The sequence below is a fragment of the Pristis pectinata genome, chromosome 12 (genome assembly GCF_009764475.1).
Source record: "Pristis pectinata isolate sPriPec2 chromosome 12, sPriPec2.1.pri, whole genome shotgun sequence".
Taxonomy (NCBI): Eukaryota; Metazoa; Chordata; class Chondrichthyes; order Rhinopristiformes; family Pristidae; genus Pristis; species Pristis pectinata.
This window is the reverse complement of record NC_067416.1, coordinates 17,726,835-17,748,465: the sequence shown is the minus strand read 5'-3', so window position 1 is coordinate 17,748,465 and position 21,631 is coordinate 17,726,835. Positions and strand designations below refer to the sequence as shown.

The 21,631-nt window shown below is 39.5% G+C and overlaps 1 protein-coding gene across 1 annotated transcript in view; it reads right to left on the bottom strand.

Annotated features, from left to right (window-relative positions):
* LOC127576641 (G protein-coupled receptor kinase 5-like) overlaps nt 1-21,631 on the bottom strand; it is a 198,702-nt gene that overhangs the window by 91,077 nt on the left and 85,994 nt on the right. The window contains exon 3 of the mRNA XM_052027214.1: nt 567-679. Within this exon, the coding sequence (XP_051883174.1) occupies nt 567-679 (113 nt within the window). The remainder of the gene's footprint in view (nt 1-566; nt 680-21,631) is intronic.

Genomic DNA, 21,631 nt, shown 5'->3' with positions numbered 1-21,631 from the left:
ACAACCCTCTACTATCACCCTGTTTCCTATTGGCAAGCCAATTTATCAACTTGCCCTGGATCCCATGGGCCCTAAATCTTCTGAACTAGCTTCTCATGCGTGACCTAATCAAAGCCCTTACTGAAGTCCATGTAAACCTCATCTACTGCACTGCTCTCACCAATACGGTTTGTTACCTCTTCAAAGAATGTAATCAGATTGGTCAGACAGGATGTGTCCTTGACAAAACCATGCTGTCTATCTCTGATTAGTCCCTGTCTTTCCGAGTGATCGTTAATCCTGTCCCTTAGACAGACTGAGAAAGGAATTCCTTTAGATATGTTACAGAGCAGGATTGAGGGGATTCATTCATTCAGTGGAGAAGAAATATCACACAACCTCTCAGGGAGTTATTCTTAGAAAGGCAATTTCTAGTGAATTCCTCCACTCCTGTACCTCACCATATGTGAAGGCCCAGTAAAAAAATAACAGGTTATTAAAACATGGTCTGACACCACTACTCAAGATTTTAGGCACATTGCCACAATGACATTATTCTCCTGTAATAGATTCTACAACCAACTCACCACCAAGTCAAGAAAATTTATGTAGTGCTGAAGGTCGGGTCGGGCTTCACAGAATTGTCGAAAAAGTAGCCTTCCAATTGGCTGCTTCTCACACAGGCTGGAATAGTTTCTCTCTACAGTCAAAGGAGGGGAAAGAGAATGTCAGTATTTTATAGAGTTTCCTTAATTACATATTAACTTAGGCTTAAACCCAATTAATTCTCTTTGGCACTAACTTAACCAAAGATGTGAAAAGGCAGAAATAAACACTGAAAGTGCATCTACATTAATCCAGCAGTTTGAAAATACCCTGATTGCTTGACAATCCTTGATTAATTGTTGCTTCCTGAATACTTTCTTTTTGGCACTCAACATTTCACGTCAATAGTACGGAGCATACAATTTTACTCAATATTTTGAAAAAAAAATCCATCAGATTCAACAAAAGCACTGGCTGTTATATTCATTTTCTAAATTAACATAAAACAATATTACATTTTTTATAAATTTGGAAGCTTAAAGACAATCAGTTGATCCTGATGAAGAAGTTTTTGCCAAAGTGGTTTGATTTGGTATCATGAGTGTGCAACCATAAGCTCTGAATTAGTGAGCTCTCAATTGCAATGAGGAGGCTGTGGGTCAACTTGAACATTTCCCAATGAACACCAAGGTTAATTGAGGTTGATTATTCCAACTGACATTTTGTAGCCAATTAGATTGTGATGAGGAAATGGAAACAGGTTATCTTTACATTGTCCCCCAGGAAGGTATCAATATTGGAACAGTAGGCTGAATTTTAACAGGCTGGTTGTGGGTCATACATAGAAGTAACGACCGATGACTCTGATCTCATGATCAATGATACTCTCCCTTCTGGTAGGACAACAATCATCCCACCTCCCTCACACTTCTCTCCCTCACAACCATTCCCTGCCTCTCCCTAGACCCAGCCTCATTTCTTGGACTTACTCTGTGGCCCTTTCCTCACCTTACCTTGGCATGATGCACAAGGAAAAAGATAGATTTAGTAGTCACCTGACATCTTGGGGCTTACCGCTAATGAATTTTTAAAACTAATTCCGACTTAAACAAATGGCTTGCCCTCTTGATGGGTTGACCTGTTTGTGCAGGTACTGGTGAATTTCTAAGCCCCATTGAGCAGGCAGTTTTGTAAACAAAGTAGGCTAGGAACTCAGTACCATGGTTGCTTAGTTGTGTAACTGGCACACTTACTGTATTGCAAGGAAATAACTACTAGGCCATCCTATAATCCTCATTCATATTGGATGAAAATCATTTTACTGTTTGAAGTGCATTAGTGAGGGAGACATCTTTATAATATTTTGAGATTTACTCCACCTTTTCAAAGCATACAAGCATTTTCCAACATTATAGATATAAAATAATGAACAACATAAAGTGATTTTGCAAGGACAAATATTTCGGGATCTTAGAAAGGAACAGTGCCTCATATATTATCTTAAAAGAAGTTGGTTCCAATAACAAATTTCAATAATTAATAGAAATTGCAAGATGAGAAAGAATTTTCTGCTTGTAATGAGTACAAGCATCATAGGAGTTACAAGAACAATATTATTTGTGACATTACTGCTGTGTTACGTGGGACTGAGGAAGGTTAAGTCCATCAGTTCATAATTGGGAGTGGATGAGACACTAACAGAATCATGTATCTCTATAATCTGCAGACTCAAGGTATGTTCTCCCTCTGACATCATCAAGTCCTGAAATCAGTACGGAGGGGCATAGGAAACTTCAAGGATGCTATTACTCCTCTTGTACTGTTCCTGTTGGATAGTCTGTATAGTGCATCTCTTGCCTTTCATCTCTGTAGTTCTGCTTTGCCATTCTCTGTATTCTCTCATCATTCTCCCCATCTGTTGGTGTATGCCTTCCATTTTGCTTCTGACTTTAGATTGTTCTTGCTCGTGTTCCAAGCTCTGTCTAAGCAGGACATCATGGACCATAGTGGGGACCAGCATTCAAGAGGAATCAGTCTTCCTGTGCATGTAATGTTAGTTGTGATAAAGGATCAAGCCAGGTACCCAATGAGCTTTGCTGCATTGGTACATGAACTTGGAAAATTGATGGTAAAGTGTTAAAAGTACCGAAGCACCATATCTGACATGTGATTATCTACTTCTTCAATGCTCCGATAATCATTACTAATCAAATTAACATAACCAATACGAATTAGTCCGTCATATGCATAACATTGCTGATGGCCTGCTGTGAGAGTTAAAGAGTCAGCAGGTCAAACAGTAGGCTTTGCCAGTTGTTTCAAGCAACCAATGGTAACGCTGACCCTTTTATCACATTGTACGTTCATTCTATTTAGAACATCCAGCATAATTACATACGCAACGAAGACAAACAGAACTAATGACTAATACGCAACAGTAAACATGGTGACAGCAAGGAAGGACTGACACGTACTGGAAGACTCCTGAAGCAATCACAGGTTAATCTCTATGCCATTATGATTGTAGAAAACATATGTTTATTGCTGTATTAAATCTACAGAAATGACAACACTGGTGAATATTTAGTTAGCTGCATGGTTGGTTCATTCAGGTTAATGAATCAGAGATCATTTTGGTACACTGCGATTACTCAGAGTAAATGTACCTTTCTACATAGCCTTGTTATGCACAAAACATAGTGACATTTAACCATGTTCTTAAAATACTCCTGGCCAAAATACAAAATAAATTCAGAAAATGCTAGAAGTGCTCAGCAAGTTGGGCAGCATGTACTTTAACTGGTTCTCCTGCTATGGAAGCTCCTCGACTTGAGTATTTTCAGCTGCTCATTTTTATTTCAGGAATCCAGGACCTGCATAATTTTGCTTCTATGTCAATGGCCACTTCACCTGAAGGTTGAAGGAATTGGGCATTTGTTTCTGAGAAGTCACACAGGAACGTAAGACAGTACAGAGTCAAAATAACACATTTACCATCACTCTTCACGCCCTTTCTATTAACAAACACCATGATGGAGGTCCATCCCCCTTAAAAATGACTAAAGCTCTCCCATGAGGGCAATCAGAAACTCAATCTGACACATACCCAAGTACCCGCCTCTTATGATTTCCTAAAATATGTATCATAGCTGCCCAGAAATGGTTTTACTTCACACAGGTTGAGCATGGGTTTAAAATTTACAGTTATGCAAAGTAAATTGATTAATGTTATAATGTGGCTAGTAAAACCTTGCAAAACCAATTGAGGTTAAACAGCACACATCAGTCACTGCAGTCTACAAATTATTTTCATCTTCCTGTTGTTAACATCAGAAATGTGGGAGATTAAATTATTACGCATTAATATCTCCCATTCCACTTGCCGAGGAATAAGTGTCTGATCCTGTAAATATCCAGGATGTTCCCCTGAAGCATGACATGTTTCAGTTTGCCTTAGCTAAAGGAATACTGAATTGCCTCAATGAGTACTGAAAAACATTAGATACGGTTTTCCTGGAGTAGTCAGTGGCAGAGTGACAGGCTGGTTTAGCACGTAGTTAATGGTATTGCACAAAATGCACTGATCATTAATTTTATAAAATGAATCTATCAAACTAACATAATACTCTGCTAGTGCCATTTTGGGGAACTGTTCCCACTGAGGATGGGGTCAATAATTAGGACACACAAATGAAGGTGATTGGTAAGAGAACCAAAACTAACATGAGGAAAACATTTTTTTTTACACAGTGGGTGGTTATAATCTGGAATGCACAGCCAGGAGTAGTGATGGAGGTGGATTCAATTTACCATACATAATGGTGCTGGATAAGTGTCTGAAGGAGTGTGCAGTGCTAAGGGAGAATGGCAGGACAGTGGAGCTAGCTGGATTGTTCTTACATAGGGTTGGTATGAACTGAATGGGCTGTATGTCCTCATACCATGCTGAGATCCCTCTGTGTTTGTGTGGAAAAACCTATAGGAGCAATATGGGCCAGCAATAGTAACCATTGGTGCAAATTTCAGGGCTTCCAGTATTAACATGTATTGTGGAATTTGGCTGAACACTCATAAACTGTGAATTAATGCCAGCAGTCTGGAAAAGTGTGAGGTACACAGCCTACAAAAGACCGGCACCATAGCCAGTGTTCAGTGGCTGAGGTTCAGAATTCAGTTTTAATTTTATGTTTTAAGCTCTGCTTGGTGCACTCATGTATCATGCCAGGCTGAATCATCATTGCAGAGACTAAATGTTACCCTTCTGATGCAACAACATTGCTTCAATCTATCTGACTTAATAGATATACTAACATCAATGGAATTACTGCAAATTCAGGTTGTGTTTGGTCATTCTGATAACCTTGCCATTATCCTTCTATGGTTATAGTCAACTTGCTACTGTGGACTAAACAGGGAGAGTGCCTATGCCACCTACAATACAGCAATCAATTTCACAGGGAAGTAGGAAGAGTGACATTAATATTCAGTTTATTAGATTCCCACCTCCACACTGGAAAGAATCAATCTGGTGCATCAGAGAGCATAAAATTCAGTTCCCCGTGATTGCTTGTGAAATATTATGCTACATTAAACTGTTTAATAAAATCGGATTTCAATGTGCCAAGACAAAGAGGACAGAGAGATCTGTAGGTATATGTGCACGGATTGTTGCAGTGGAAGGGCAAGTTGAAAAAATGGTTCAAAACTCACGTGGAAGCCTTGGCTGTATAAGTGGAGGCATGGTGTACGAGGGGATGTAAGTCACGATGAACATTTACAAAACACTGGTTCAGCCACAGCTGGTGGATTGTGTCTAGTTCTTGACGCTACACCTTAGCAAAGATGTGGAGAGGCTTTAGAGAGGGTGCAGGAGAGATTTACTGAAATGCTAATGATTCCAGGGATGAGTGACTTTAGTTATGTTGATACCCTAGAACAAAGAACATTGCAAAGAGATGTGAGAGGGAGATTTGTAATTATGAAAGGAGTGAATAGAGACTAGCGGTTCCCATTGGTGATGGGGTCAAGAATTAGGACACACAAATGAAGGTGACTGGTAAAAGAACCAAAGCTAATGTGAGGAATTTTTTTTAAACACAGCAGATAGTTATAGTCTGGAATGCACTGTCAGGATAGTGGTAGTGGTAGGTTTAATGTAGCATACTAAACAGAGCTGGATAAATGTATGAAGAAGCTTTCAGGGCCATGATAGAAGGGTGGGAGAGTGGGGTTAACATAACATGAACCTGTTATGGACTGGATGGGCCAAATGGCTTCCTTCCATGCTAAGACCTCCTCTGTGATTCTGTGTGAACAATATTGACCAGCAATAGTAACCAGTGAATTGGTACAAATTTCCACTGATAAGCATGCATTATGGAATTTAGCTTGACACTCATACACTGGGCATTACTGCTGGCAGCCTCAGCAGGTGTAAGGTAGTCAGCCTTCAAAAGAACCATGCAGTATTTTTAGGTGTTGTCTAAGGGATGAACATTGGCCAGAAGGAACTTGCGTAAAAACATGGAATCTTGCAAGGTTCATTTGAGAGAGCAGATGGGACCTCGATTCAAAATCTCATCCAAAAGACAGGCTCTCTGAAGGTATGACTCTTCCTCAGTCCTGCACTGGAATGTCAAACTAGGTTTAGTGCTCAAAACCGGCAAGAGTCTTTGAAACCGCAACCTTTCCATTCAGAGATGAGTGGCACCAACCAGCACAGTTTTCTCTTTCCTTTTTGATTGTAGGTTGCTACTCATATTAAACTCTACATTCTTTGCAACTCTTTGTCTTCACAGGTCTTGAGCCTTATATTCTAGCCTGTTGTTTCCAGAGGCGCATTTACAGTGTTTTTGCAATGTTGTTGGATAACAAGTGCTGGTTTTCTAGGTTGAAGCATATGACTGAACTAGTCAACTGGGTATTGTTGTACTCTACTGCACTTAGTGTTAAGTAGTGGTGATGAGCACTGAGCAGAGATGAAACATAAATTTGGTTTTCCAGCAGATAAAGTCAGGTTTAGACCAATATTACCAACAATACTATAGGTGGCCCCTGGGTCATGGGGAGGTTGCGTTCCTAGTAAACGGGTCATATCTCATTTTTCTGTAACATGACACCACGTCATCTGCACATACACCAAGAAAGGCAAGTTGGGAAAAAATAATTTTGGGTTGATTTATTTATTTTTTTTCTACACAAATTCCATGAGAGTGAATTTTATTCCATATCTCAAATTTTTGGGTAGTGATTTGTAATTTCTGGAAGGGAAAATTTCCGTAATTCAAATGGCCGTATTGCAGGGGTCACCTGCAATGTATTATATTGAGTCTGCTGTTGGTCCAATCAAAAACACTACTACCATCTCCTTGTTCTTTGTTTAATTATGAGTTGATCCCAAGATTAATGATAGCTTTCAGTTCCAAAATGCCGATGCACTTATCTAAGATTGAACACCTCTGATTGAATTTACCACCATATCTCAAGTTACTGTTCCAACAGAGTGAGATTTTTGCATCACATTATCAAAACACATAAAACAATTCAATATGATCAAGTTACACAGATAGCAAGAAAAAAATCAACCAATTAAATTGAAAAGTTTTTAAGAGCATAAACAGAGATGAGCAACTTGACCGTTTTTCAGGTGGTTTGAACTTTGTTTCCAACACTATGATTCCAGCCTCTAGTATACTGTTCAATGTGCAGCTATGTGTGAAACAAGAGAAACATTCCCAAAAGTGACAAGTGGCAACATTTTGTTCTGCTTGAAAAATAGTTATTTCCCACATTAATTTAAAGGTCGCGAACCTTCATTATTGACAATAACTCCCCATCTAATAATCAACTAGCTGGCACAACTGATTAGCTATTGCAACATACCACAGACTACAAGATCCATTGTCTTGGCTTCTGCAGGTATGGAGTTCACACTAGTCTGACAAATAAAGTGAATGTAAGTTCTTAACTAAATAAAGAGAGGAAAGTTGATGGGATGGACCTATATAAAGACTGGTTATTAATTTTGTAGCCTCATCAACCAGTCATGGAGCAACAATATTTAATGAACCTCTAATCCAATGTATAAAGGAGAACATTCGATCATAAAGACAGATTACTTGGGATGGACTTGTGTTCACTTAAGCACAGAAGATTAAGGGTGATCTGACTAAGGTGCTTAAGATGTTTTAATAAGTAATTAAGGTAGATAAAGGGAATCCATTTCCTCTAGTAAGAGGGTTGTGACACCTGGAAGCACTTCATCACTCGATGGATAGCAGAAATCCGGAACTTCTCAAAAAGCCAGGGCAATTAAAAATGACATAAAACTGCATGATATATTTTTGATAGGCAAAATTTGTAAGGGTTACAGAACCAAAGCAGGCAGATAGAGTTAATATACAAAATAAGTAATGGTCTAATTGATTGTCAATATAGGCTTGACAGGCTGAAGGACCTACAACTGTTTCTTCCTATGGGGGCTGAAATTGGTTAAAAAAAGTACTTCACTGAAGGAAAGTGGTCATCTTACAAATGCAGAGGTCACTTAAACTACTTGTCAAACTGAACAAAATTAAACACAAAAAGGTTTCAATTTTCTTTTATATTCCAGTACTTGGAATAGCTACCTTCAAATTTCATCTTATTCACTTTGAGTTTAAATGTAATCTGAGAGAATCGCAATCCACTGTTTGAAATTCTAGTTCCTTTTTACTTCTCATATTGTGTTCGAACAGACCGTATCTCCTCAATTCTGATGCCAATGATTATTTTACAATACAACAACCTTTACTAGTTTTGCACTCATAACGTAATGCATTACATTCATATATACAGTACATGAGCACATACTGGGCATCTCCCATCACCTTATTCACAGAAAGCAGAGAATATGGTCTGTCCTACCAGTCTGTTACCATTTCCCCATCTCATCGTAACCTTCTGACTCATTCAGTTTTCTAAAACACCTTTCTCTTTCCCGTCCCTCTCTTTATCCCCATTAACTAAATGATGATTTCCCTTTCCCATCAACATCTTTTAATATCATCTCTTACTTTTATGCCATAGCTTACAAAATCTACACTTCTTTATGTTTGGTGCCTTCATTTTATAACAGTCCAACAATATAAATCTGTCCTTCCATTACAAGATGCTGTGTATATGGAACTATGTCACTCCTTCGCAAGTTCTAACATTCATCTAAATCACCTGGTCTGATCCTTTCTCCACAAACAGATGACCTAATTCTTGTGTTAAATTTCATCCAGCATCTCCTGAACTCACTCACAGTCTCATCAGCTGTTTTTGTCAATGGCTTAAAATGGACAGTAACAGTTAAAAAAAAATTCACTACATGTGCTTCTCGTGACGCTCTTTACTTCCAATACATGTAGATCATTTCGCACCGCAAGTCCACCAAGAAAATGTAGTTAGTTAAGAGATAAACAGATTTCCCCTGAAGTGATCACAGTGGCAATAAAAGCTGTCTTGAAGCAGGCACAAAAATTTATATAAGAAGAGTAGACCACTCACATCCTCCGACCTGCTCCACCATTCAATAAGATCCAATCTCCAAACTCCGTCCTCCTGCTCTCTCCCCATACCCATGAACTTTCTTTTAGTCCATCAATTTCTGCTAGAATATACTCAATGGCTCAAAACTAAAGATAAAGTTTTGTGAATACTAAGATAAGAAATCTTGTGATCCTGACATTTACATCAAATTATAGGTGGAATAAACAACCCATGTACAAAATACAGGAAAACATTAACTAGCCTGCAGAATGGGCATAAGCATGATATAGTAATTTTTGGTAGGAAGAATAAGTAGACCAGATATTCCTTGGAAATAAGTATCCACATGAAGTTCGGTAACTGAGAGATCGGGGGAAATCACAGATCACTAGAAGCAACAATACACATTGGTAAAACCGCAAAAAAGCATGCTAGTTTCCAAGGACCTGAAAAGCAGACATTGAACTTTGGTGGACCTCATACGGATAACTGAAGAGTACTTGGCCCTGTATTATCACAAGTACAGGGGTAATGGGGAAGATGCAGAAAAAAAACCATTAGAATTACAGAAAACATGAGATGTTTATATCTATTAGGAACAACTGAATAGGTTGTTCTCCAGAAAAGAGAAGACTGAGGAATGTCCTTGATAGAGGTCTTTGAGTTTATGGAAGTGTTTGATAGGTTGGATGTAGTGAAGATAGCTTCACCTGACATCAAAAGCACTGCAAGGGCATGTAAACCTAATACCATTACTAATAGAAGGTATTATTCTAAATGGGTGGTGGGTTATTGAATGAGCTGCCAGAGAAAGTGGTAGAGGCGAGTACAATTACAACATGTAAAAGACACTTGGGCAGGTACATGGATAGGAAAGCTTTAGAGGAACATGAGTCAAATGAAGGCAAATGGGTCTAGCTCAGGAAGACACATGGACAAGTTGGGCCAAAGGGCTTGTGCTGTATAACTCTATAACTCCATGACTCTAAGTCCTATTGCAAATTTAGGAATAAATGTACTTACCCAGAGACCATTTAAAGCACTACTAGTAGTTGAGTCAGCATAAAAATGCATTTAAAGCGAAATTAGATAAGCACAAGGGAGAAATGAGTAGTTGGATACGTTGAAAGGGTGAGATAAAGGCAACTGACAAGAAGTTGGTGCCAGGCATAAACATCCACATGGTCCCTGTGCCAAATGGCCTGCTTCTGTATTGCAACTCCTCTGTGATCTTGAGTAACATGGAGCTCATTAAATCTACCAGCCTACAAGGCTCTTACCTATGTTCAATCCAGGAGCAAGAAATGAACTCTCTACTCTATTATATGATGCCACAATAACCCACTAGAGAGGAAAGTTATGGCCTTAATAAACCAACTCACTTTCTGCCACTGCATGTTTAAAATTGCTATACTAATATTGCAAATTTGAAGAACCCACATCCTAACCCTTGTTCGCCCCTAAATATATAATTAGTAGTATAACTGAATGGCACCCCTTATACACAGCTGCACTTCAACATTTTTATACATTAGCTCCTTGCCTATTTTATGTTCTTGCTTTCGAGTAACCATCTCTTTCCCACCATTAGTAATATCTCCTGTCTGCTTTTGACAATGAAAACAATTACCATGTTCTCTGTCATTCAGCATGTAGACATTCCATTGCTGGAAAAATAAACTAAATAATGTACGATGAAGGCTATTTTCCAGCTTTTTGGGGCTGGATATTGATATACTAGAATATAGAATATACAGTACAGGATCTTCAGCCTACGATGTTGCGCCAAACTAATTAAGGTAATGACACCTAATCCATTCTGCCTGCACATGGTCCATATTCCTCCATTCGCTGCATATTCATGTGTCTATCTAAGAGCCTCTTAAACGCCTTTATTGTATCTGCCTCCACCACCACCCCTGGCAGCGCATTCCAGGCACCCACCACTCTCTGCCCTGCACATTTGAACTTTTCCACTCTCACTTTAAATGCATGCCTTCTAGTATTAGACATTTCGACTCTGGGAAAAAAATACTGGCTGTGTATCAATGCCTCTCATAATTTTATAAACTCCTAGCTGGTCTCCTCTTAGCCTCCACCACTCCAAAGAAAACAACCATAGTTTGTCCAACCCCTCCTCATAGCATCTGCCCTCTAATCCAGGCAGCATCCTGGTAACCCTCTTCTGCACCCTCTCCAAAGCCTCCACATCCTTCCTGTAATAGGGTGACTAGAATTGAATGCAATACTCCAGATGCAGCCTAACCCGAGTAGCTGGTTCAGGAATGAGAACAGATTTGCAACAACAAAATCTTTCATGTAGAAAATAATTGAAGGGAAAGATATGAATGTTAGCTAAATCAGTAAAACAGATAAATAAAACATGTGGCTAAGCTGATTACCGGAGTCAGTGTTGAGTGATTTTGCTTGAAAGCTTCTCAGAAGTGCCTTCAGTGCAACATGTTACAAGAGAATTACAGTAGGAGTGATTGTCTCCCTTTTTGTCTAAAAGAAAGCATTAAAAAGGGAAAGATGAGTGAAGCATGTTACTGAATGTCCGGATAGGAACAGGTTTTGTTTTGTTTATCAGGCTAATGTGAATGAAGGGTTTTCTATTCTACAAGTAAAGTGAAGAGGATGATAAAGATGTGTGTGCTGGACTGCCCACAGCAGCCCCTACAATGAGCACAAGGAAGATGAGTAAAAGGAGCTTGGCCCAAGGAGTTATAGTGCCAACCAGTAAAGGGAAAGGTGTAGGCATGGGTATGAAGTGTGATACCATCATCAGAAAGGCCACTGCTGGCGATGGTGCTCCATCATGTAAGCAAGTGCCCTCTGAGACTTTATGAAGATTAAATGAACTATGAAGGTGAATGGTGAAATAGCATGAAGGCTTTTATAGATGCTTATATTAAAATATGAAAAAGAGGGAAGTGTGTTACAGTATTTTTAGTCATTCTAAATATCATGGACAAAATTCATGGAAGGCACAGTGCTGCAGCAGGTAGTGCTGCTTCCTCACGGCTCCAGCAACCCTGGCTTGATCCTGTCTCCGACGCTGTCTGTGTGGAGTTAGCAAGTTCTCCCTGTAACTGTATGGGTTTCCATCGGATGCCCTGGTTTCCTCCCACAACCCAACAATGTGCTGGTCAGTAGGTTAATTGGCTGCTGTAAATTACAGGTGTAGGTGGTGGGAAGATGATGGGCAGATGAGAAAGAATAGTTTACGGGCAACTCACCCGTATTACAGGGGGAGGGGGGTTGCACTTCTAGCGAACGGTCCATATTGTGATTTCCTGTAATGCGAAACCGCATCATCTGCACATGCGTCAAGAAACACGAGTTGAAATGAAATAAACTTTGTGTTTATTCATTTACTTTTTTCACATACATTCCATAAGAGCAAAGTTTTATTCCATATCCCACATCTTTAGTAGTAATTTGTGAATTCTGTAAGGATGAATTTCTATTACCCGAACTTCCGTAATGCAAGGGTCACCAATACAGGGAAATAAGGGGGAATGAGATTGACGGGATTGCTCTGAGAACTGGCATAGACTCAATGGGCCAAATGGCCTATTTCAATGTTGTATGGAATGTCATTCAGCTTACAGAAGGTCTGCTACAATTTGAAAATGTACACCATTTGAAAAGCTACACCACTATCCAGTGGCTAGCAGACATAAATTTGCTTAAGTTCAGTGACGTGGCTCACCAATAAATGAAAATGTACATGAAATGTGGGATGTAAAGGATGATGCACCAGAAATGCTGATGTCAAATATACTTCCTTCATAGCTCTTCTATAAAACTATGATTATTATCTAACTGAATTCAGATGTATTTGGTGTGCAAGATCAGATGTTAATGTGGCTTTAAAGGTCAAACATTAGTACATTTTCAAAGCCAGTATGAATGCAGTGTCCACTGCATAAATCGTACAGATTCATAGTAGAAAATAGCAAAGAATTTATGGAAAATAATCTTAACTGGCCCTTGGGCTCTTTGTGGTCTCCAAGACCAAGGTACTCACCCAGTGAACCAGTTCCCATTTACCATCTGGCTATTTGAATCCTACAGATGTTGTGGTTTTTAAAGAGCTAATTTCACCACCTTACTGGCAGAAAAAAAACATTTGAATCCATCTGTTGCAGATTGGAGGAAAGCTTTCATGTGAATTTAATTACACAAAATTACTTGATTAATTTTGCGAAGTTAGTTAGCATACCATATTATAATTATTAACACATGATTTTCAGGGCTTGGTGTGTAAAAAAAAGTGGTTTGCAAGTAAAATTTTGTTAGAGCAGTAAATGCCAACAGTATGAATCTCAGAACATTTTAAAGGACTACCCAATTTAGGTACAAAACAGGCCATTCAGCCCTTCCTGTGTTTTCCATCTTTCTTCAGGTTCCATTTGCAATTTCAGTCAGGTTTCTCTGAAGTTACACATGTGGACACTGATATGTTTACATTTCAACACTACAGCAACATAAAGCTGGCACTGGAAAGTGTGAGCCTGGAGCTAGCTAAACCAAAAATAGAATCTCAGGATGAGTGAAATGAACTCTCACCAGATAAGAACCTTCCATCCATAAAGGCTGCAGGAATGGCAATGTTTAATGAGTTTATTTTTACACGTCACCAACCTCTGTTTATTTTTGGATGTGGCCACTGTGCTTCATAGCTCTCAAAGCAAAGAGTTAAGTGCTCTGTCTGCCATGTGAAGAACCCTAAATGGATAGCAAATGTACTTGCACTAGTTTGAAAATTATACGTAAAATTAGTTTTGCATAAATATACAGGTCTGAAAATTACTGTCAAATTTACAATGGGACTAATGTCACTCATTCTTATTCCCCAGCACATCCTCAGTAAAGCAAAAAGATGCATTTCACTGTGTGCTTCGATGTACATGTGACTAATAAATAAATAACTTATCTTATTCATGTGCAAGTACCAAAGTAAGTGAAAGTGAGGACAGATCTCCAACATTCAACACAAGAATTGAAATGTTGCTGTCAGTATGGAGCCTGTAGGCTCTTTTGCTTTGCTACTTGCAAAGGCAAGTACTAGATGTAGAGCTACCCACAGAACGTGTTTTATTGATATCAAACTCAACTACCAGCAGTGTCTGATGCAACAGTGTATTAGAGACCATTACACGTGGTACACAGGGTTCTTAAAGATACACTAACAAGTAGGCACACCACAATCAATAAAGTGCCATACTACTTTTAGCTTCTTTAAAGTTGCACTTGTCTGACACCCCTTTCTAATGCACAGTAGATATGAAATTTGCGACATTGTGACGCAAATTGTCAATTTTAACAGCATGATAAAGGCAAAGGTTAGTTACAGCTAGATGACAGTCAGGCACTGAAAAATAATTATAACACTTGCTTTAGGTTTTAACTGTCATTGGAAATATCCAAAAAAATTTGGTTGACTATTTTTGTCTCTATTTTCTTCAGTTCGTTCAATCTTAAAAAAAGAACAAACCTGTGTTTTTGGCCTCGCTGGGACATCGAGGACAACTGAGCAGTTGTAGGGGTTACACCAATTACGTAGTGCCAGAGGTACCTTTACCAGTCATTTGTATTTTTAAATTCAATCTTCCTCTCCACCTCTTGATCTGTCGCTTTAAACCTAATCTCACATTGAATTCTCTGCTCTAACTTACTTTCTCTTACCTGTCACTTTTTTCTCTGTCTCATTCCCACTCTGACCTATCTGTCTCAGTCCTGCTCCATTTTCAGGTGTAAGCTTGAGGAACAACAGCTCCTCTTTCGTCTAGGAACAGTTAATGAATTAAACAATTTCAGAAAATGTTTCTGCTATTCCCATTTACACTTCCTTTAGTTTCATCTTTACTCTATAGCCTTTCTGACGAATGATCATTGACTTAAAATATTAACTCTCTGTTGCTCTCCCTACAGATGCCGCCCGATCAGCAGAACATTTCCAGCAGTTTCTGTTCTTATTTTTGATTTTTTAAAGATTACATAGCAGAATTTCTGGTTTAAATCAAGCACGGCAACTCTATTTTAAGACTTTCCACCCTGTCAATCCAGTTATATTAGAAGAATTTGCTACACAAAATCAGGCTTAAAATAAAACAAGTGGAACCAGTTCTTTAAGATTGAACTGCTAAAAATAAATTGAAAGGTTTATTTTAGAACTAAGATTGTTTGAATTATGCAGTTCTTAACTGTTTTAGTTGTATTCCTAGCCCAAATAAAATGAATTACTAAATTATTAATTAACTGCTAAACAGCAAGAATGACATTACTAAATTAAGAGAAGACTTAGTTTGCAAATCAACCCCTGTTCTTTCAAAAACCCTTCAAGAAACCCAGCAGAGGCAAAGCAGAAGTTCCTGACCAGTTTGGAATGGGATTAAGAATGCAGATGAAACTGGAAGAAGGTTATTTGGCCCATCAAGTCTATGCCAGCTCAAATGCAATCCAGCTCTTCACCCCTACTCACCCTCCCCCAACCCCACATCACCACCGCACCTCCCCCGCCTTCTCCACAGAGCCCTGCAAAATTTTTCCCTTTCTTATCCAGTTCCCACATTCTGCAAGGGATCAACCAGTGGCAGCAGCAATGCTGCAATGGCACCGGAGCCCTGAAAGAGTGCTGCAATGCAACAGCTCACACAATGTACTTGCCCGAGTCCACAAGACTTGGTTTGCCAAATCAATAATCAGCAGTCAGAATGTAGCACAAAGAAATAAAGTATTTTAGTTATAACAACTGGAGGTCATCTGCTAACCTGCAAAATTTCCCTATCATGCATGTTTTCTATTGCAGGAACTCAGCAGCCCAAGAGCTGTGCTACAGACCACCACAGAAAGCTTAATTTTGAGACCAATATTGGGAGCACTTAAACTTCTTTGTACCCAAGATGAAGCACGAGATGTGATGGTCCTCATCCTATGGAATTAGAACTTTATCCCCTAAGTGTGTCATCACCAAGCAGCACTACATCTTAGACTGCTCCACTATTTCAACACTTTCATTTCAAAACTAATCTACAAATATAACCTTTTCTATAAACTAAATTTCATTCCATTCCATGAAAAACAAGTACTATGTCAGCATGGAAATACAGAAAAATAATTAGCACTTTCTTTAATGATCCTCATTATATTATAATTTCAATCATCATTAACTTCCACACAGAAGCACAATAATGCTGCACATCTGAAACCATGTTGTTTTTTAAAAAATGACATTTAAGAGTTAATGAGCTGCAGAAATGTTTTGACAACTTTGACAAGAAGCTGTTCTTCTACAACTAATAAAAGTCAAGCTGGGTAAAAACTGAGTATGTGTTGGAATTAAAAGAACTCAGTACTATTTAGAATGTACTTTCAAAAACTGAAGTCAGATGTTAAACATAATTAAGTTATTAACTTATTTCAAAACAATATAGCACTTCCTCTGGGTTTCACATCATGCATCACTAATCCATCAAATAAATATCAGATGACCCATTTCTCCAGTTTCTGTCACTGGCACTTTGAAACAGATGTACCTCAGCAGGCTTGGAGACAGACTGTAATGATTTTTCCTCTCCATGAGGAACAGCTTCATCTCCATCCTGTGTCATTCAAATGGTTTGCTTGAGAGTAGGAAGATGTACTTTTAAGAGTCTATTAATCATTGACAACTTACTCTCTGAAAGACCTTGAATGTCAGGCTTATTTGAAATTTTTTAAGGACTGTGATGAATAGATTTTTAGGCAAGGATTTGGACCAAAAGCAGGTAAATGCAAACAAAAAAACATGCTGGAGGAACTCAGTGGGTGAAGCAGCATCCAGTGTTCTGTTTTCTTTTCCATATTCCAACATCTGCAGTCTCTATTGTCTTCAAATGGAGACAAGCTGCTGATCAGACAGAATCGAACAGAATGACAGAATAGACTCGAAGGGCCAAGTAGCCTACTCCAGTTACCATAGCACCATGACACGGGGAATGATATAATAATGTATTTAGCTGATCAGGTTGAACAATTTCAAAGTCAAGAACGGCATTTGTGCCTTCACAACACAACATTTTAGAAATGAAATTAGGCTACGGGAGAACAGGAATCCACCACTGCATTAAAAGTGAAGGCTGGCAGTGATTCATGGCATTTTAATTCTACTGTAGCGATGCAATTATCTTCCCTTCTATCTGGTAGTATTCTCCTTGAGAGTATAGTTGCTTTAAAAATCCCAAAGTGACTGAAGCATGAGAGTACAAACTGACATCACAAAATTGCCAGTAAATCATTAAATATTAACGTGACCTTTTCCCGATGTCTAATGTGTGCTTGAATAATTTTAAAAATCCGTAGAAAGTAATGCAAAATTAATAAAATATATATCCATCAAATGAACAGTACTGAAATTTGTGGAACTTGTAATCTTCTTTAAGCAACTCTGCTGATTCTTTGATGCAAAAGCCATTTAAACAAAAAAGAACATAGTCCATTGGAAAAAGTTAAAGGGCATAGACCTAAAAGTAAAGGGACATTAAATGCAGAGTGGGTAGTGGGCCAACCAATCTTTATTTTGAGGAGCTCCACCATTATGAAGTGCTTTGAGATGCTGGTCATGGCACGTGTCAACTCCAGCCTCCCAGACAACCTGGACCCATTGCAATTCGCCTATCGCCGAAACAGGTCTACAGCGGATACCATCTCCCTGGCCCTACACTCAGCTCTGGAGCATCTGGACAGTAAAGACACCTACGTTAGACTATTGTTTATTGACTACAGCTCTGCCTTCAATATAATAATCACAAGCGAGCTTGTCACCAAACTCCGAGACCTAGGACTCAACACCTCCCTCTGTAACTGGATCCTTGACTTTCTAACAAACAGACTGCAATCAGTGAGGATAGGCAGCAATACCTTCGGCATGATTATTCTCAACACTGGTGCCCACAAGGGCGTGTCCTCAGCCCTCTACTCTACTCCCTATACACTCATGACTGTGTGGCCAGATTCTGCTCTAACTCCATCTACAAGTTTGCAGATGATACCACCGTTGTAGGCTGTATCTCAAACAGCGATGAGTCAGAGTACAGGAAGGAGAGAGGGAGCTTAGTGGAATGGTGTCATGACAACAACCTTTCCCTCAATGTCAACAAAACAAAAGTCATTGACTTCAGGAAAGGGGGCGGTGTACATGCACCTGTCTACATCAATGGTGCTGAGGTCGAGAGGGTTGACAGCTTCAAGTTCCTGGGAGTGAACATCACCAACAGCCTGTCCTGGTCAAATCATGTAGATGCCTCGGCCAAGAAAGCTCACCAGCGCCTCTACTTCCTCAGGAGGCTAAAGAAATTTGGTTTGTCCCCTTTGACTCTCACCAACTTTTACCGATGCGCCATAGAAAGCATCCTATCTGGATGTATCACAGATTGGTACAGCAACTGCTCTGCCCAGGACTGCAAGAAACTGCAGAGAGTTGTGGACACAGCCCAGCGCATTACAGACACCAGCCTGCCCTCCTTGGACTCTGTCTTTACCTCTCGTTGTCTTGGTGAAGCAGCCAGCATAATCAAAGACGCCACCCACCCGGGACATTCTCTCTTCTCTCCTCTTCCATCAGGTAGAAGATACAGGAGCCTGAGGGCACGTACCACCAGACTTAAGGACAGCTTCTACCCCACTATGATAAGACTATTGAAAGGTTCCCTTATACAATGAGATGGACTATGACCTCACGATCTACCTTGTTGTGACCTTGCACCTTATTGCACTGCACTTTCTCTGTAGCTGTGACACTTTACTCTGTACTGTTATTCTTTTTACCTGTACTACCTCAATGCACTCTGTACTAACTCAATGTAACTGCACTGTGTAATGAATTGATCTGTATGATCGGTTTGTAATACAAGTTTTTCACTGTACCTCGGTACAAGTGACAATAATAAACCAATACCAATCTCCTGCTGCAATATTCAGATGAGGGGGAATGAGTGAATGTGGTCTATTTGGATCTTCAGAAGCCTTTCGATAAGGTCCTGCACAAGTAGATGGACAAGATCTCAGCAAGTGGAAATGTGGGTAATACACTTAGCATGGACTGAGAGTTAGTTAACGGATTGTAGACAAAGAGTAACTGCAGGGATCAGTGCCTGGATCTCTAATATTCAAAATCTGTATCAGTTATTTGGCTGAGGGAAGCAAATGAGGGAAGGAAATGACATTAAACTAAGTGTGAAACTAATTTGTGTTGAGGATGCAGACAAACTGAATGAGCGGGCACCATATGGAATACAGTGCAGAAAAATGCAATGGTATCCACTTTTGTTCGGGAAAACCAAAAGGCTGAGTAATTTTTAAATGGTGAGTGATTGGGAACTGTTGATGTTCAATGGGAGCTGGGTGTCCTTGTTCGCTATTCACATTAATGACCTGGAAGAAAGAACAGTATATAAGGTTTCCAAATTTGTCAATCATATGAAAATAGATGGAAGGGCAGGTTGTGATAAGGATACTGTGGTTCTGCAATGAGATATAGATAGGTTGAATGAGAGGGCAACTCTCTGGCAAATGGAGTTTAATGCAGGGAAGTGTGAGATCATGCATCTCAGTCAGAGAAATCAAAAGGAAGATTATTATCTAAATGGAGAGAGACTGTGAGTGAGTGAGTGAAATACAGAGGGATCTATGTGTTCTAGTGCATGAATCACAAAAAGCTTGCAGGCAGATCCAACAAATAATTAAGAAGGCAAATGGCATTGTACAAAGGAGTTGGAGTTTAAAAATAGGGAGGTTTTGTTGCAATTGTACAGAGTGTTGGTGACGCCTCACTTGGAACATTGTGCCCCCTTACCTAAAAAAGATACTAACATTGGAGGCAGTACAGAGGAGATTCACCAGGGTAATTCCTGGGATGAGAAGGTTGTCTGATCAAGAGAGACTAAATATTTTGGGCCGGTATTCCTTGGAGTTTGTTAAAAAGAGGGGTGACGTTATTCAAACATGAGATCCCAAGGGGGCTTGACAAGATAGATGTCAGAATGTTTTCACAAGTGGGACAATCTCGAACAAGGGGCATAAGGTTCCAGTTCGTTGTTGTCATTGCATACATACACTGGGTATAAATGCCATGAAAATGAGCTTTTTGAAACAGCAGCAGAGTACACTACTACAAGATAAGGGGCTGGTCATTTGAAACTAAGGTACATAAAATTTCTTCTCACAAAGGGTGGTGAATCTCTGGAATTCTCTGCCCTGGCTGTTGGTGGAAGCTGGATCATTAAGAACTATTTAAAGTGGAGGTGGATAAATATTTGATATATCAAGGATTAGAGGGGTATGCAGAAATGGCACAGAAGCGGAGCTGAGGCCAGCATAGATCAGCCATGATCATATTAAACGATGGGGCAGGCTCAAAGGGCCTGATATCCTACTCCTGCTCCTATGTTTTTATGTTCTTGAGTACCCAAGTCACTGAAAGCTAACAGCAGGTGCAGCAGGCAATTAGGAAGGCAAATGAGATTTTGGTTTACTTGATGAGGAATATTTTAGAATAATTATATCGGACCTTGGTGAGAACAGATGAATTTTGTTCTTATCTAAAAAAGGAAATAGATGAATGACATCAAAGATTTGACACACTGATTCCTTAGACTGCAGGTCAGTCATATGAGAAGAGAATGAATAGTCTCTAAAAGTTAAGAAGACTGAGAGGTGATCTCATTGAAATTTACAAAATTCTTAAAGGGCTCAACAGGGATGTGGGAAGGATCTGTCTAAAGAGTCTAGAACTAGGTGTCATGGTCTCAAAGTACTAGAATTATTTAGGGGCTTGATGAGTCCCCACCTGAACTATTGTGTGCAATAGTGGTCTCTTTAACTGAGGAAGGATGTACTTACAGTGGAAGGAGTGCAGCAAGCATTCACCAGACTGGTTCCTGGGATGGCAGATTTCTCATGGAAGGAGGGCTTTGGAAGCTCAGTCATTGGTTGCATTCAAAACTGAGATCAGTATATTTCTAGATTTTAATGGAATCGAGGGATACAGCAACGGTGTTTAAGATGGAAGGTCACCTATGATGTTGTTGAGTTGTGGGGCAGGCTCAAGACCCCAAATGGCCTACCCCAGTTCTATGTCTTACGTAAACCATGAGCCACTCACAAGCTATGTATTTGTCAGCCTCAATGGCCTAACAATCACATGACATGAACTGCTTTCAATCCGATTTGCAGACTCCAAGCTGGGCATCTCATAATGCAATGCGATCAACTCAGTTTGCATTGCATCCCACTCTGAACAGAATCCCAGGATTCTTTGCTGACCACACACTTCCACATGATGAATGCCGGAGACTCTTACCATCAACAGTGCACCTGAACGCTCATACCAAAGCTCATGTTGGAAGCCAAAGCTATCTTCAGCTATTGAAACACAAACTTCTTCCAATAAGTGCAAATAGAGTGATCAGTTGATAAAGCCAGTGTCTAGTTATGCCAAGGGACAAAAACTGTGAAAGTGAACTGAATAAAATATGGAATCGCACTCACCTGTGGCAGGTGAATTTCTTGCAAATGGAAATGTGGAGTATCACACTTCAGCAAATAT